The sequence below is a fragment of the Aplysia californica genome, unplaced genomic scaffold (genome assembly GCF_000002075.1).
Source record: "Aplysia californica isolate F4 #8 unplaced genomic scaffold, AplCal3.0 scaffold00424, whole genome shotgun sequence".
Lineage (NCBI taxonomy): Eukaryota > Metazoa > Mollusca > Gastropoda > Aplysiida > Aplysiidae > Aplysia > Aplysia californica.
This window is the reverse complement of record NW_004797694.1, coordinates 39,202-55,389: the sequence shown is the minus strand read 5'-3', so window position 1 is coordinate 55,389 and position 16,188 is coordinate 39,202. Positions and strand designations below refer to the sequence as shown.

General features: G+C 39.3%; 1 protein-coding gene across 2 annotated transcripts; it reads right to left on the bottom strand.

Moving 5' to 3' along the window:
• LOC101846443 (kinesin-like protein KIF25) lies at positions 1–15,528 on the bottom strand. 2 transcript variants are annotated; one of them, XM_005104536.3, is made up of 14 exons: positions 15,344–15,528; positions 13,359–13,547; positions 12,330–12,468; positions 11,648–11,751; positions 11,074–11,162; positions 10,681–10,723; positions 9,973–10,025; positions 8,715–8,789; positions 7,940–8,089; positions 6,411–6,572; positions 4,681–4,865; positions 3,616–3,765; positions 2,740–2,895; positions 1–1,271 (listed from the first exon to the last, which is right to left on the bottom strand). In XM_005104536.3, the coding sequence occupies exons 1-14, from the start codon at positions 15,410–15,412 to the stop codon at positions 1,063–1,065; spliced, it is 1,773 nt and encodes a 590-aa protein (XP_005104593.1). In that variant the 5' UTR covers positions 15,413–15,528; the 3' UTR covers positions 1–1,062. The 2 variants fall into 2 exon arrangements, with proteins under 2 accessions (XP_005104593.1, XP_012941449.1); XM_013085995.2 differs by lacking the exon at positions 15,344–15,528 and having other exon boundaries at positions 13,359–14,462.
• Between the last annotated feature and the right edge of the window lie 660 nt (positions 15,529–16,188).

The window sequence follows — 16,188 nt, the reverse complement described above, 5'->3', positions numbered from 1 at the left end:
TATGTTTCTAGGTTGATTTATTCTTGGCAAATGACACAGCAGAGAGTCAACTGTATGGACGGAACCGCGTATGGAATGGAAGTTTAATTTATATATTATTTATATCAACAGTACCCTTTTGGGTTATGAACAAAATTTCACTCTGCTGTGACTAAAAGGCACAAAGCTATCATTCAAGGTAGATATGTGTATATCATATAGACTACATAATATATATGTGTGAGGACAACATTACAACAAACCGCACACTTTTTGATAATTCAGGTATTGGCGTAGGAGAATGAGAGAAGCATTGTCAGTGAAATGGCTGACTTCGGCTAAGCAAGTCTTAGTCTTCCCTCCTTTTTCACTCTGTATGCATATATTCTTCCAAAGCTCTCAATCATTCACTTTCTCACTCTCTCTATCCTTTTCGTTTAATAACTCTCTCACTCATTCCATCAAGCACACTCACATACTCGTTCTGTCCGTCTCTCTCTGTTTCTGGCATTAGTCTGTCATGCTGTCTGTCTGTCTCTCTCCAGGAGAAAGAATGCGGGTCACTCTTAAATCAGACGCCCAAACTTGGATATTATTGACCAGCTTCCCAACCATGGATGACCCAATGGTAGCCTTTGACCTGACACTGGCACAAGTGAGGCCTATATTGTATACATATGTAGTAGAGACAAAATCTCACGTAAGGCCTATATTGTTGCATCACACGTGTTGCAACCTCAGAGCTTTCTTGTTGCATCTCCATTTTATTGAACAGAGAAAACAGTTCATACCAAAGAGTGAGCTTAAGAAAAGTCACATTTTCAATGTAAAAAAAAAATGAAGATACTACAAGAAAGCACTGAGGTCTCGATGTAGTAGAGACAAAATCTCAAGAAAAGCCTATAATATTGTTGTCTACACATGTAGCAGAGACAAAATCTCAAGTAAGGCCTATATTGTTGTCTACCCATGTAGCAGAGACAAAATCTCAAGAAAAGCCTATAATATTGTTGTCTACACATGTAGCAGAGACAAAATCTCAAGTAAGGCCTATATTGTTGAATAGCAGGGACAAAAATCCTTCTAGCGAGAGGAAGAACCAGACCGCATCCTGCTACTGCTCTGTCCATCGGCAGCGGTCACTTTTTCCACGGAGGATGGCAGACGGCGTTTGGTGGGTCCTCTCTGCACCTGCCTGGCCCGCTGACCAAAGCCCAGACACTGGAGCGACTCGGTGATGTAGCGCTGTGCCGGGGACACACACAGTAGGACTAGCAGCTTGGCGTCACCTCCTGCAGGGGACAAGGAGAGAGATACACACACAGGGAGTTTAGTTTTTTACAGCACTTTCATCAGGGTTTGAGTCACACAGGGAGTTTAGTGTTTTTACAGCACTTTCATCAGGGTTTGAGACACACACAGGGAGTTTAGTTTTTTACAGCACTTTCATCAAGGTTTGAATTGCACAGGGAGTTTAGTTTTTTACAGTACTTTCATCAGGGTTTGAGACACACAGGGAGTTTATTTTTTTACAGCACTTTCATAAGGGAGAGATACGCACGGGGAGTTTAGTTTTTTACAGCACTTTCATCAGGGTTTGAGACACACACACACGGGGAGTTTAGTTTTTTTGTAGCAGTTTCATCACGGTTTGAGACATGTATAAGGAGTTTAGAGTTTTACAGCACTTTCATCATAGTTTGAGTCAAAAAACGAGTTTAGTTTTTTACAGCACTTTACAACAAGTTTCCCAATGGGACAATAAAGTATCATCTTATCTTTAGTCAGGGTTTGAGCACACTGTCGATTCACATAGGAGAACACTTACAGAAGGTGTGAGTGTCATAGTCATAGATTTTTTTTTTTTTAAAGTCTGAAGGTTGTTTTTTTTAACCTGCATGTTGAAATGGGATTACAAGCTCTTTCCCTTCTGAAGTTTTTATCTGGATTTCCGGAATCAGATTTAATGAATTTCTAGTGAGTTAAAAACATTCACGGTGACAACAGGAAAATCTAAAACTTCAAAAGTAATTTCGAGAGTAAAAAATCACGATTTTGGAATCAGAGAAAATAAAAATAAAATGACAATGGATTTATAAACAAAAACTCATAAGTATTTTAAAAATAACTTTTCAGTTGACAGTCAAGAAAAGAGAAGCTAAACTCATGTACATGACATCCCAACTAGGCCTACTTATACAAGTACAAGAAAGGGAAAGAGGGGATAAACTTTTATCTATAACTGAAGTTGCAACAGTTGGAATTACCCTTACAGACCCATTTCTAGAAAATTATGAAGGTTATAAACCTGATGATCCAACTCGCTTACACACAAATACCTATCTATTCAAATAAAGAAATCTTAACCTACATTGAACATTTGCAGTTCTATAAAATTTTGTTCTATCAATGTCTTGTAAAATCTTAGAATTAAAGATGTGAAATAAAACCTCATGACTGATAACAAACAAAACTAAAAAAAGACAAATGTGAGCAAAACTGACATATCTGCATTCAGCCCCCTCTTGCCAATTAATAAAGACAGAGACGGAGAATTATCCACTGACAGTGCCACTGTATTGACTCTCGTTAGACATCAATACACGTCTCTTGTATAACAGTTTGAGATTTCCTTTTCCTCTCGAAGTTGAAGTACATCTCATTTCTTCTTGACTGACCTGAGCGGAATTTTAAAAAATCATAGATATATAGTATGCTTGTTATAAACACATATTGCCTGAGCAGGACAAGTGAGCTCACCGATAGAATCCTGCAGGAAGTGTGTCAGACGGGAGTTCCTGTACGGCACGTGTGTTCGATGCTCGGCCAGTGCTCCGAGGACATCAGCCAGTGCAGACAGACTCTTGTTGATGAAGGAGGCTTCCCGCAGTGCCACGCCCTTCACACCCGACATGCCTGAGAGGGTTGGGGGTGGTGGGAAAGAGGGAGTCAGTTTTTAAAGTTTGAGTAAGAGTTTTACGGCACTTGCAACACAATAAGGTCATATAAGTGCCGAAGACTAGAGGTGTTACAAAAGAGTAACAAACACAAAAAAGAAAGATAGGAGATAAAGATGATAGATGTTTTATAGGAAAGAAGAAGCAAACCACACCAGAGCACCCGCCAACCACCCACAGGGAGAGTCAGGGGTCAAGTCATAGTGTAGACACATACAGCTCACAGAGGAGAATCGAAGGTTGAAGGTGTGTCGATGTTTTGGTTGGTAAGAATATATTACAGCAAGCTCAAATAAACAATTCCTGTTAGCTAACAATCAAAACTGGAAGTAAAGCTGAGCATTTCTTACAGAAGGTATGGCAACTCTAAAGGATAAAGCACAACATTTTTAAGAAGGTGAGTGTGTTTGGACATTTTAATTTTTGAAAAATATGTCCTTACCCCTTCTACTACCATCTCCCTCCCCCTTTCCTCCTTCATAATACTCCCCCCCCCCCCCCCCACACACACACACAAACACACACATACTTTCTTACATGAGCTATTAACTAGACAAAATTCACTGTTTCCCTCGTTTTATCAACACAAGCAGACCATAGAGGTTTAAATGGTCACTACATTGTACATGTTTGGATTTTAATTACAGTAAGTAAGGCTAAGGACACACTCCAGTCTTACCAACACATTCACTTCCTGCCAAGTCTACCAGCTGTAGTTTAGTGCGTATCACTGGTTGCTGATTGGCTGGCACCTGACCTTGACCTATGCCTTGCAGCTGGTCATTCGTCCAGGTCTGTGACAGCGAGCGACCTTTCTTACCCAAACCCACTGGGAGGGCAAATGGTGCATGCGTAGAGAAAAAGAAAAACAAAGAAATAAAAACCACACAGCGTCGACAATTATCGAAAGAAAACTAGAAGGATTGACAAATGTATTTGACACATCCATAATTTGGGTTAACCAATAAAATGAAATATAAAATTGAATGAGTTTGTGTTATCAGTGCCTGTCTGTACTTTGAAGCGCTGACAATGAAATACAACATCTATTTGATCCAAAACTCATAGAACTTCACACAGGTATTCTTACTTCTAATACGTGTGACATGATGCAGTGGAATCAGGCCCTCGTCAATTTTTGGGCACAAGGAGTTATAGGTATCATCTTAAAGCTTTTTCATGTCTTGCTTTCAATATAAAAAATATCCATTTATCTTTGAATACAAGTCCAGATAAGTTTGATTGAAGGAGGTAGCGATTGCCTGGTCTCAGAGGTAAAATTAGCTAGAAAATGGCTGTTTAGGTTTAGTTGTTTCTTTCGTTTGAGAGTCCGTGGAAACAGAAAATTTACTGTTTATGCCTTTAATTGACTTTTTTTCAGTTTAATGGACATGAAGGCGCTGAGCCAAAAAACCCCCAAAATTCAATAAAAATTCTCAAACTTGCAGAAAAATGCTGGTTTCTTCACTTTCATTAATTTGACATGAGCCTGATTTCACCACGTTGCCTCACATATGCTTTTAGAAACACAATTGAAAAACCTTAGTGTTTATGTGAAAACTATTTGACCGATGGATTCTGCTCAAGGATAGAAACTCGCTTTAATTTAAATGAGAAATCACTTTTACTCAAAAACAAAAACTCTTCAAGATTCAAGGGCTACAAGTCAACATATTTCTGCCAGATCTGGTGTCAAATCATTTCCCGACACTATCTCCCCTGTCTAAGTCTAAGACGTTGTCACCTTCAGACAAATTGGAGTCCACCGACGCCGACTTGGCAAAGAAGCTGGGAGCCTTGGATGTGACGGTCAGCGTGACGATGAGGTGGGAGCGGCTGGAGTGTTCGTGCACCAGTGTGGCTGTCTCTCTGCGCGTGCGGAGACCTCGCTGGACCAAACACATGACGGCGTACACCGTGTCCACAGGCCTGGTGTTTAGTTTTTAGTTTTATTAAGTGTTTTACGGCACTTGCAACACAATAAGGTCATATAAAATATAAGTGACGAAGAGAAGAGATGTCACAAGGGAGTAACAAACACAAAAAAGAAGGAGGATAGACAAAGACGATAGACTTTTGATAGGAAAGAAGAAGCAAACCACACCAGAGCACCCGTCAACCATCCACAGGCCTGGTGGAGAGTGATGGGAGGGAGTTAGGTGAGAAAGTAACACCACAGGCAATGGTAATGTTTTATTGCTAGTTTTGGCAAGAGTTTTGTGACACTTGCAACACAGTCAGGTTATAATTATATAAGTGCTGACGATTCTAGAGAGGTGTTGCAAATGAGTAACACATAAAAAAGAGGATAAGGACGATAGATGTTTGAAAGGAAAGCATGAGCAAACAACATCAGAGCATGGGTTAGGGGAGAGAGCAACAGGTGGGGTTGGGTGAAAGAGTAGAAAATGGGGGTTTAGGATAAAGATTGCAAGTGGGAGTTGGAATGGAGGGTAACAGGCTGCAGGTTAGGTACGGTAGTATTGTAATGGTAGGGGTGGGGATAGGTGAGCGAGGAATGAGACAGAGTACGGTGAGAGTGGATCAGACAGGTGTTTGATGAGAGTCTTACAGGCAGAGGTAAAGTGAGCGTAGTTGGGACTGAGGGTGGTTTTTTTTAACAAAATATGGCAGTATATGACATTATTTCAAAACCTGAACTGATGGAGGAACAAATTTGCATCCCCTTCACGTACAGTACGGAACTTTTCATTTTCTTCATCTCAGGTTAGGAACTTTGGGCGAGTTGTGCTCTTAAGTCTAAACTGGTTTATCAAAAAGCACAATAAAGTGGATGAATGAATAAAAAAGTTGAGAAACAAGAGTTCTCATATTCTTCTAGAACACTACAGCACATATCAGCATATAAGCAGAAATGTATATATAGCACAAGTATATAACAGACAAATAATTCGTGCCAAAGTGATGGGAGATATACCTAGCTGTTATATACAACAAATAAATCATCACACTTTGAGATGACTGTGGCTGTACTGAGCAGTTAAACAAAGAAAATAACAATAGCTCGTCTATCAATGTCTGACAAAGACCAATACATCCACAGAGGAGAATATTTCTTCAGTGAAACTGAAGAATTTGAAGAATTAAAGGTTTTACGATCATTTATGGCTTCTGCTGCGGCTGATGTGATAAATTCTAGCAGAGAATAGTTTGCCACATTTTGAACATTTAAAGGCTCCTCTTCCATTTGTGGGTGTGTGCTACTTGCGGGCTTCTCTCTTGGTTTCAGCATTTTTTATTCGTGAAGCCTCATAAAGAAGTATGTCACTTCGAGGTGATAGTAGGTATACTAATTTGTTATATACGGCTGATGATGGAGACAATCAGCCTGCCCAAACTGAAAAGGACCCTAATGAAGAGGGGCAAGGAAGCATGGAGCACCCTGACTTCCTAAGACCCCAGTTTTACATTCAAGCATTCAAATATTCATGTATACAGCAGTGGGACACTTACTTCGAGATGACGGTAGGTATACTGAGTTGTCCGTCGCCCCCGGTGATGACATCGTGCTTGGCGTTGGGGTCGCTGCTGAGAAGGTCACGGATGTCGTTGTTGTACACCTCTACCACCGACACCTCGATCGAGTGGGTGCCGGGCGCCTTCTCCTCAATCAGCCTGACAAAGACATCACAAGATGAGATCAACCACAGTACAAAATACACTGCAAGAGGAGGTCTATAATGGGAAAAAACTTTATGTGAGAGGAGACAGATAATTATCAGATGAAAGAGCATTTTCAGAAAGCCATGAGATCTAGCATACACCTCCCTCACTCTCTCCCTATTATTAACTTATTCTTTGCCTTACCCCTCCCTTTCCGATCCCAAATATTAAAAAAAACCACACACCCTTACACCTACCCCCCCCCCCCCCCCCACACACACACATGAACACATCCACATCCACATCCACACACACACACACACACACACACACACACACACACACACACACACACACACACACACACACACACACACACACACACACACACACAGAGTATTTGCATACACTAAAGCGTCTCTCAGCATAACACAAACTACTCAGTGGACAATAGACGTATCTGATCACTGCTCACAATCATACATCTCTCATTGAGCTCAAATATATCTTGGGCCAAGAACTCTGATAGATCAACATGTTCCACAGAGCTAACAAGAGAGGGCACTGACTCAACACAGTTCCACAAGGGTTGGGAAAAGGATGACAGCAGACGGAGTTAGCGGAGGGACAAGACCTGCAAGCTGTGACCTCTACCTCTATGTTGTAGAAATGATAGGTTCTATTGAAGAAACAAAGAAAGAAACCTCTATCTACATGTTGGGGAAATGATACATATTCTATTGAAGAACCCAGGAACCTTACCTTTATAAACATGTTGGAGAAATGATACGTTCTATTGAAGAACCCAAGTAACACACCTCTATCCATATGATGGGGAAATGATACATTCTTTTGAAGAACCCAAGTAACACACCTCTATCCATATGATGGGGAAATGATACGCTCTATTGAAGAACCAAAGTAACACACCTCTATCCATATGATGGGGAAATGATACGCTCTATTGAAGAACCAACGCAGGAAACCTTTCCGCACCTCCCAACATCACACACAGCACAGAATTTACAGGTAGAAAGGAAGAATAAGATGATGCAGCACTTTAATCTACAGCAGATCAGTCAGCTACAGTGTTGACCAACAGTGTTCCTATTTGAGGCGTGCTGGCAAAATGATTTACTTCTCGCGACCCACAAATGGAGATACTGGCCAAAAATCGATATTAGGGTCAAATTTGTAGATTTTCCAAAAAACCAATATTATATTATTTCAAATTTATAAATTGTAAAAACTTCACCAATAAGCGTGATGTATCTATTTCCTTAAGGCTTGAATCTGAGAAGTAACTCATTTTGTCAGAACACACCACGTATATCCTTGGCTATCTCCCAACCCTGACATGCTTGTATGTGCCCTCAAACCTGAACAGTTCTCGCGTAGCTCTCGGTATGACTCCTTCATCAGGATGCGGGTCTTGGCTCGGGTTGTAGTCGTCATTGCGGTGACTGCCGAGCATGGTGTGAGTTTTCCCACTTCCTGTCTGCCCATACGCCATAATGCAGATGTTGTACCTTTGAGAGAGTAAAACATACAAAACAAATTTTAATGTAAGCCTATGCATAAAAGATGATAATCTCAGCAAAGACTAGATACACACCACAAAGATGTCAGCCTAAATCTAAGAATGATGAGTTAGGCAAAGTGCAGTACACCGAAAATAACATTAGCTCATGGCAAATTATGATAAATTCAATAAAGAAAAATGTGCACAAAGGCTTACAATGAAGAGTCATCGCTTGTGATCATTAAACAGGATGTCTAACAATAACAATAAGATATCTAGATATGCTGACTCAGTATCAATAAATGTAAGACAAAAGTGTAATATTGAGATAAGACAAGATAAAGCAGGAAAGGATACAACATCACAAGCTACATGGTAACAATGTAACATCATGTGCAATAAGAAAACACAAAAAGTGAGAAAGGAAGATCAATAACTTGTGACCTCAGTGCTTTCTTGTCCTATCTTCATTTTTTTTTTTACATTGAAAACGTGACTTCTTCTTAAATCCACTCTTTGTTATGATCTGTTTTCACTGTTATTAAAAATGGAGATAGGACAAGAAAGCACTGCTGTCGGGAACTGGCTTTCAGCAGTGTTCGAAAGAGAGCAAGACAAAATAAACTTCTCACCCATCCAGCAGGGAGGTGAGCATGGGTTGTACTTCATCAAACACAGATTCCTGCTTCTCACTGGGGCTGTACACTCTGGTCAGAACAAAACAACATATATTGAACAATACACATTGAACAATACACATTGGACAATACACATTGGACAACACACATTGAACAACACACATTGAACAACACACATTGAACAGTACATATTGAACAATACACATTGAACAGTACACATTGAACAGTACACATTGAACAGTACACATTGAGCAATACACATTGAACAACACACATTGAACAACACACATTGGACAATACACATTGAACAATACACATTGAACAATACACATTGAACAACACACATTGGACAATACACATTGGACAATACACATTGGACAACACACATTGGACAACACACATTGAACAGTACACATTGAACAGTACACATTGAACAGTACACATTGAACAGTACACATTGAACAGTACACATTGAACAGTACACATTGAACAATACACATTGAACAACAAATGTTGAACAATACACATTGAACAATACACATTGAACAATACACATTGAACAACCAATGTTGAACAATACATATTGAACAACACACATTGAACAACAAACGTTGAACAATACACATTGAACAATACACATAGAACAATAAATGCTGAACAATACACATTGAACAATACACATTGAACAGTACACATTGAACAATACACATTGAAAAATAAACAATGAACAACAAAAGTTGAACAATACACATTGGACAGTACGACAGGGATTTTAAAAAATCAGATCTATATATTAAACTTTTCTATTCTTCAGGATAACAAAAATATAAAAAAGCAGGCATTCGTCTGTTTTCCTTCACACACTTCATCTCTGCTTACAAAAGTAAATTTGCTCTGAGAGGTTTTGGTCTCATGAAAACAAGAGTCTAAATTAAACAGAATTCTGTACGTCTGAGATCAGAATTTGAGCAAAAATCAAATCAAAATATAAAAATAAGCAAATCTTGTGTGATCCAAAAATGAAAGATTATTGGTTAATCTGCCAAAATTATGACAATAAGACTTTACGTTTGAACCCTAGACAGACCCAACACTGATCCACTTGTTCCACTCCACATGAGATGATGATTCATGGAGTTTCTTTTGCTCATATTCCTGCCGAAATGTAGACACCATGATCTTTACAACTTAGTATTACAAAAATCGGTGTAATACGCCTTTTCCGGATTAGGCGCCTGCCTGATTGTTTTACCTTTCATATTCAAAGACTTTGTTGTGCTTGCTGGTGCGGACACAGACGTTCTCCTGAAGAGAAAAAGATCACACTTCATAAGATAAGATAAGAGGTATAAGATATGTATCTTTATTGTCCAGATACTGGCACATTGGTTTGGTGTTTCACCACGTACACACATACACACACATGCACACACGCACACACAAACACACACACAAACATGCACACACATGCAGTATGCTTGCATTCACAAACAGGCTTACAGTCGCAAGCATAATATAAATGAACAAAAATATAAACAATATTAATGTTAAGCTAGATACATACTCATTATTCTGATTGTAACTCTTCTTGTAGAAATGGGAAATGACTACTGTCCACATATTCAAACACATTCCATTGCATTTACAATAAAACCTAAACATCACCGACTGTATATGCCTCACAGCCAAAGACTTGTTATACAAAGATACCCCTGGAAAATGCTGGGACAGAAGTGCAAAATAGTTCTCCACACTAAACTGTTTTTAGCTGCTCTTTGATTCACTTCTCCTTCGAAAGCAATGTAAACATCAGCCGTGGAAAACTTGGTATCAGCAACAAAAAAGTTACCTTTTTATGCACATTTAACCTTCTAAATTTAAAAGTATATGCTTATTTCTGAGTGACAGTTCATTACAAATCCCCCTCTGTTCCTCTCTGTTCCTCTCTGGACACACTTACATCATCCACATAGTGAACAACCACCTCAGACTTAGTGCCAGGCCTGTAGATACAAACACAAAACAGACAGTGATTGAAACATAAGCCTGCAAGAATTTTTTTTCTATTCTCAGAATGATTTTGCTAAGGTGATGAGACACTAAACTGCACATAGAGAATTCATACATGGAGCAATGGCATGTATACATCACTTGATTTCCTCAAAGGTAAACATGAACGTAATGCTTACAATTCTCATTCATTGAGACAACTGACAAATAAACATACAATACAACAGAGACATAAAAATAGAAAACATAGGCAGAATAATCAAGAGGACAGTAACCGAGAAAAACAGGTGCAATAAAATATTTCATTTATTATAAGCATCGGTGGAATAGTTAGATTTTTCACCTTCCTAAAGTAGAGACATCCTCATTTTCTCCATCAAACTCCATGAGCGGCCTCAATCTTCCATGAACTCTAATATTTCCACGGAGTTCCTGCGGAAATATGAAATTCCTTTGAGATACATTTAAAAAACTTGTAAAATAAAAACATTCAGCATGAAGCACTCATCCATACTTAGGACACTTGAATATGAGGAACAGCATTTGAACCGGACATACATTGTGAAGTCTATAACTAACTGTACTTTCTCTATGAACAAACACTAGTCTTTGCACTTTCTAGTAATAAATATGTGTCGTGGCAAAAAGAAATCCCTTGTATATGGACATGTTTATTTAATGTTTTCTTGACCCTACCTGTAATCTAACAAATGGTCATCTTCATTAGATTATCTATTCAGGACTATAAGCATTCGTAGAGCATAATCTTCAATCAGAGGTAAGTTTTTTTATCAGCCATGATAATGTAGGTGAGGGTATACCCTTAGGGTATGGCCTAAAGACACTTCAGTCAGTAGCATCGCCCCGGGGGGTATAAGAGCGTTATCTCTACCACCCTATCCAAGAGCATCACGTACCATGAGAAGGTTGTGCAACTCTTGCCTCCTCCGTTTCTCTCGGGCATGTTGGTCGGTGATGTCACTCAGAGTGTTCTGTAACTGGCACACTTGGTCGGCCAGGGCTGGGGACAGCAGAGGGGAGAGAAGACTGGTACACTTGTAGTATAATACAGGTGATATTCTGGGTCTCACAAGCAATATCTTTTTGATGACAAGAAAAATCCCTGAGACTGACCTACTGAACATCTTAGTTTCAGTGGTATAATACAGGTGACATTCTGGGGGTCACAAGCAATATCTTTTTGATGACAAGAATAATCCCAGAGACGGACCTACTGAACATCCTAGTTTCAATCAGATTGGAGGGGGGGGGGGAGAGGAAAGTTTAACCCTTTATACTCTGAACACCCGAGTAATTACACTGATTTTTAGGTATACTTTTCTACAGCTCGTTTTAGCGTTGATCTTATCTATTTATCTCCTTTTTGCTAGTTTGTAATATCACTATGCTGGGCATATTGATGCTGTTGTTTTGTATTTGAGTTCTTTTTCAGTAAACACATGTCATATTAAGGTGGGTGTGTTATACCAATATTTCCATACCCTAAGGCATTTGTAGCGTTGCATTCATACTGATATTTCGGTACAGAGAGTTCAATGGGTTAAAGGCTAAGCACATAGTTGTACTGTTTCTACTCACCAGTTATGTTTGAGGAGTGAGACTGGAACTCTGCGCTGTGATGCTGAACAACAGTTTTTGCTCTCTGAAGGAACTGCCCAATCTGATGAGGCATGTCCAAGGCAAGAGCACGAATCTTGGAGAGTTCAGACTTTAAATTCTGAAAAGCACATAGAAACATGATGAGACAAGATACTTGAGGGATAAAGTTTGGGGATATTTTAATACATAAATCTCTTATTGTGCTTCATCTGCTTCTGCTTTACAAATGATCTTGAACAGCAGCACTAGTTTCTGCTGTGACAATGCTGAAAACAACCAAAGAAAAATATTCCGGTAAGCAGAGAAGCAAAAACTAAGGGAAATCCATGAGCCATGACTGATGTCATTTAAAGAAAAAAAAATTGTTGTCGCTAACATCATCAACATTATTTAGGCCTCGAGAGCTTTATCTCATACTGAGAAAAAAAGGAATAGTATAAGTTTTATGCCCCCATTGACACTCATTAATTTAGATAATTTAGGAGGCTGGCTGCTTTGACCCTGCAAGTCAGGGTTAACCTGTGCTAAGAGGGATACAATGTCTCAGGAGAAAGATGGAAATGTTCAGTAAAAGTTCTCCACACACTGCTCAGCAGCAAAGGCAACATCACGGATGCTGCTCCTCAGACTCATTTTGTTTTTTTTGGGGGGTTTTTCAGTAAGAGTTTTAAGGCACTTGCAACACAATAGGTCATAATTAAGTGCCGAAGATTAGAGGTGCTACAAGAGAGTAACAAACAAAATAAAGAAGGAGGAGAGATCAGGACGACAGATGTTCGATAGGAAAGAAGGAGCAAACCACACCGGAGCACCCGCCAACCATACACCCTCAGACTCAGACTGCTCAGAAGTTAATGAAATGCATTAGCAGGAAAGTCAACAGTCAAGGTGCATTAATGAGTACACAAATATTACGTCAAACAGACATAGATATGAAGCCAAAGCTTGAAAGAAAACAATTGTCTAAAAGCCACAACCCAGTGTCATTGCACATATATATTTATATACCTGCGCCTCCAGACAGAGCTGGCCAGCTCTCTGCTTCACATTCATTTTAAAACGGTCTCCAGTCTCCAGAACAGCGTTAGATGCAGACGCTTCTTCTTTGGCCGAGGAGACCTCTCCACGCAAGTTGGCCAGTTTTAAATACAGCATCGCATTTTCTGTTTCCAGTGATGCAATCCGCTCATCTTTCCTCTGAAAACGCAGGAGAATTTTCTTAGCTATACACTGCAGTGAAGTGTGATTATTTAGATCCTTTAAAAAATGTTTATCATGATGCATTCGATTTGATTCACTACTTTCATCACATAAACAAGAGTTTTTCACTCCAAAGCAATAGCAAGTTATTACAATTCAGTTTCTCATATTGTAAACTTCTACAGCAGATTCTCCATCATGCCTCACCTGGTCTTTTGCATAACCTTCAGGCCATTCCTGTAAACATCTTACCTACATCTTCTGTACACTTCTTTCTGCATCACATAAAAAATAAAAAAGTAGCCATATTTTGGCCTTTATCTTTCAAAGAAGACAGAAAACACCTGTTCCCATTCACCTGATCTACTGCTTTAATGTCAGTAATTTCAATGTCATTTTTACTGTAAAGAACCTCTGATCAACATTACGATGTAGTTACACTTTGGGGAAAACGCAGTATATATGAGAAATGAGAAAAGACAAAACAATGTCAATTCAAATTAATCAAAATGCTTTTTTTTTAAACTTCCATTTATAGTAACTAAACTACACTAGACTACAAAGATGAAAACAAGAACTGCCAATCCAAAGATGCACCTAAAGGTCACCAGAATATTAAACAATGGATACTCCTCATATTTTCAATTGGCTCTGGCAAAAGGTACGGAATAGTTATAGTAGGCCCTATAAAGAAAAAGAGGAGGGAATTTAATCCATGAAGAAAAGATGAATGCCTCACAATATACAAAGGAAAGTATTTGACAGGAGCTGCAAAGAATTTAAGCTTAAAAAGATAGTAACGTGGTACATAGACCAAAACACCAAAGGAAAGCTATCATATTAAAACTCAAGTTGCCAAATTCTGACATTACAGGTCAAGTAATACAGGCAAATTATTAAGTGTTAAAAAATTGTTGTTGTTTGGGGGGGGGGGGGGATTTCAAATATCTACAAAGATCTTCTGAACTGAACAGACTTGACGAACCCTTGGCCCATTATATCTAGAATTCGAAAGAGCATTTATTGGTTTAAACTGGAGGCAATAATTTAAATTGAAAAAAGGCCGGCTCTATTTCTCCGAACGCTCTGGAAAATAAACTTGAACTCTATTTCTCCTAATGGTTTACCGCTCTCGAGATATTGTTAGTTATTTGCGAATGGAGTGGCCCACGCATGTGTGTGTGTGTGTGTGTGTGTGTGTGTGTGTGTGTGTGTGTGTGTGTGTGTGTGTGTGTGTAGGCCAATGTATTAAGTGTGAGGGAGGGGGGATGGAGGAATTTTTTTGTTTGAATGAAGGATTTTAATTTTGCTTTAGGGGCGACTAAACGCAAAATAGGTTACTGCCAAAGTCGAGCAGTCTTGTTTTCTCACAGTTCCTTCCGAAGGCATTTCCAAATGAAGTAGTCCGAGAACATTGGCATAACCACAATTGAAGTATCTGAATATTCAGACATTCAAAAATCTCTGTAGCTCTAGAAATTGATTAGATGCAAAAAATTGCTTCCTCCCAGTCCTAGCAGAATGGCAGAATGAATAAAGAGAAAGATATGACGCCGAAATCTCTCAAATAACCAAAAAATCTAGAACTAAAACCATTCGGAGAAATAGAGGTCAAGTTCATTTTCCTGAGCATTAGAAGAAATAGATATCTAGTCCCTTTAATAAAATAAATAGGCCTAGGCAATTATATTTCCATAGTATACAGAATACAGGATATAGCCTATAATCTAGATGCTATAAAACTGTGTCTATAGTATCATAGTGTGCATCGATTAAAATGATTGTAACTTTACCAGGAGCTGAATTTCAAGTTGTCTAGACTTGTCAGCATAAAACCGAGATGTGTCTAGCCCTAAAGGCATTTTTTCAGGACAACGGCTGTTTCTTTTCCTAAAAAGAGGGAGGGGAACTCAAGGAACTACAAGCTCAAACGCATCGACTGATCATTTTGCAACTGGTTGTTTACAATTGGCAGCCATATTTGTCAACAGGAGCGATAACTCTTACTCGATAACTCCAGAAAACGTCGACCGGTAGTTGTCAATGGGAGGTAACTAAAATATACTTTTTAAAGATTATGTAATTTATTTGTTACGTCCCTTTGCTCATCGACCGAGTGGCAGCAACAGAACAGCACAAGAAGAAGAAGAAGAGGACGGGGAGGAGGAAGAAAAGAAGGAGAAGAAGGAGAAGAGAGAGAGACAGACAGACAGACAGAGAGAGAGAGAGAGAGAGAGAGAGAGAGAAAGAGAGAGAGAGAGAGAGAAAGAGAGACAGACAGAGACAGACAGAGACAGACAGAGACAGACAGAAACAGAGACAGACAGAGACAGACAGAGACAGACAGAAACAGAGACAGACCAGAGACACTAAAATATAATTAAATACTCTCTGGACAGACAGACAGCCAGGCAGGCAGACATATAGATGGACAAAGAGAGAGTAAGAGGGATGGAGAGCGAGCTTGTTTGAGCGGTATGTGTTTTTGGAGTGCACGTGAGAAGCATACCAACTGAGCCCCTTCAACAAAACCACCAGTCGAACACTCTGCAAGAATCAGCCCGCTCTCTCTCTCTCTCTCTCTCTCTCTCTCTCTCTCTCTCTCTCTCTCTCTCTCTCTCTCTCTCTCTCTCTCTCT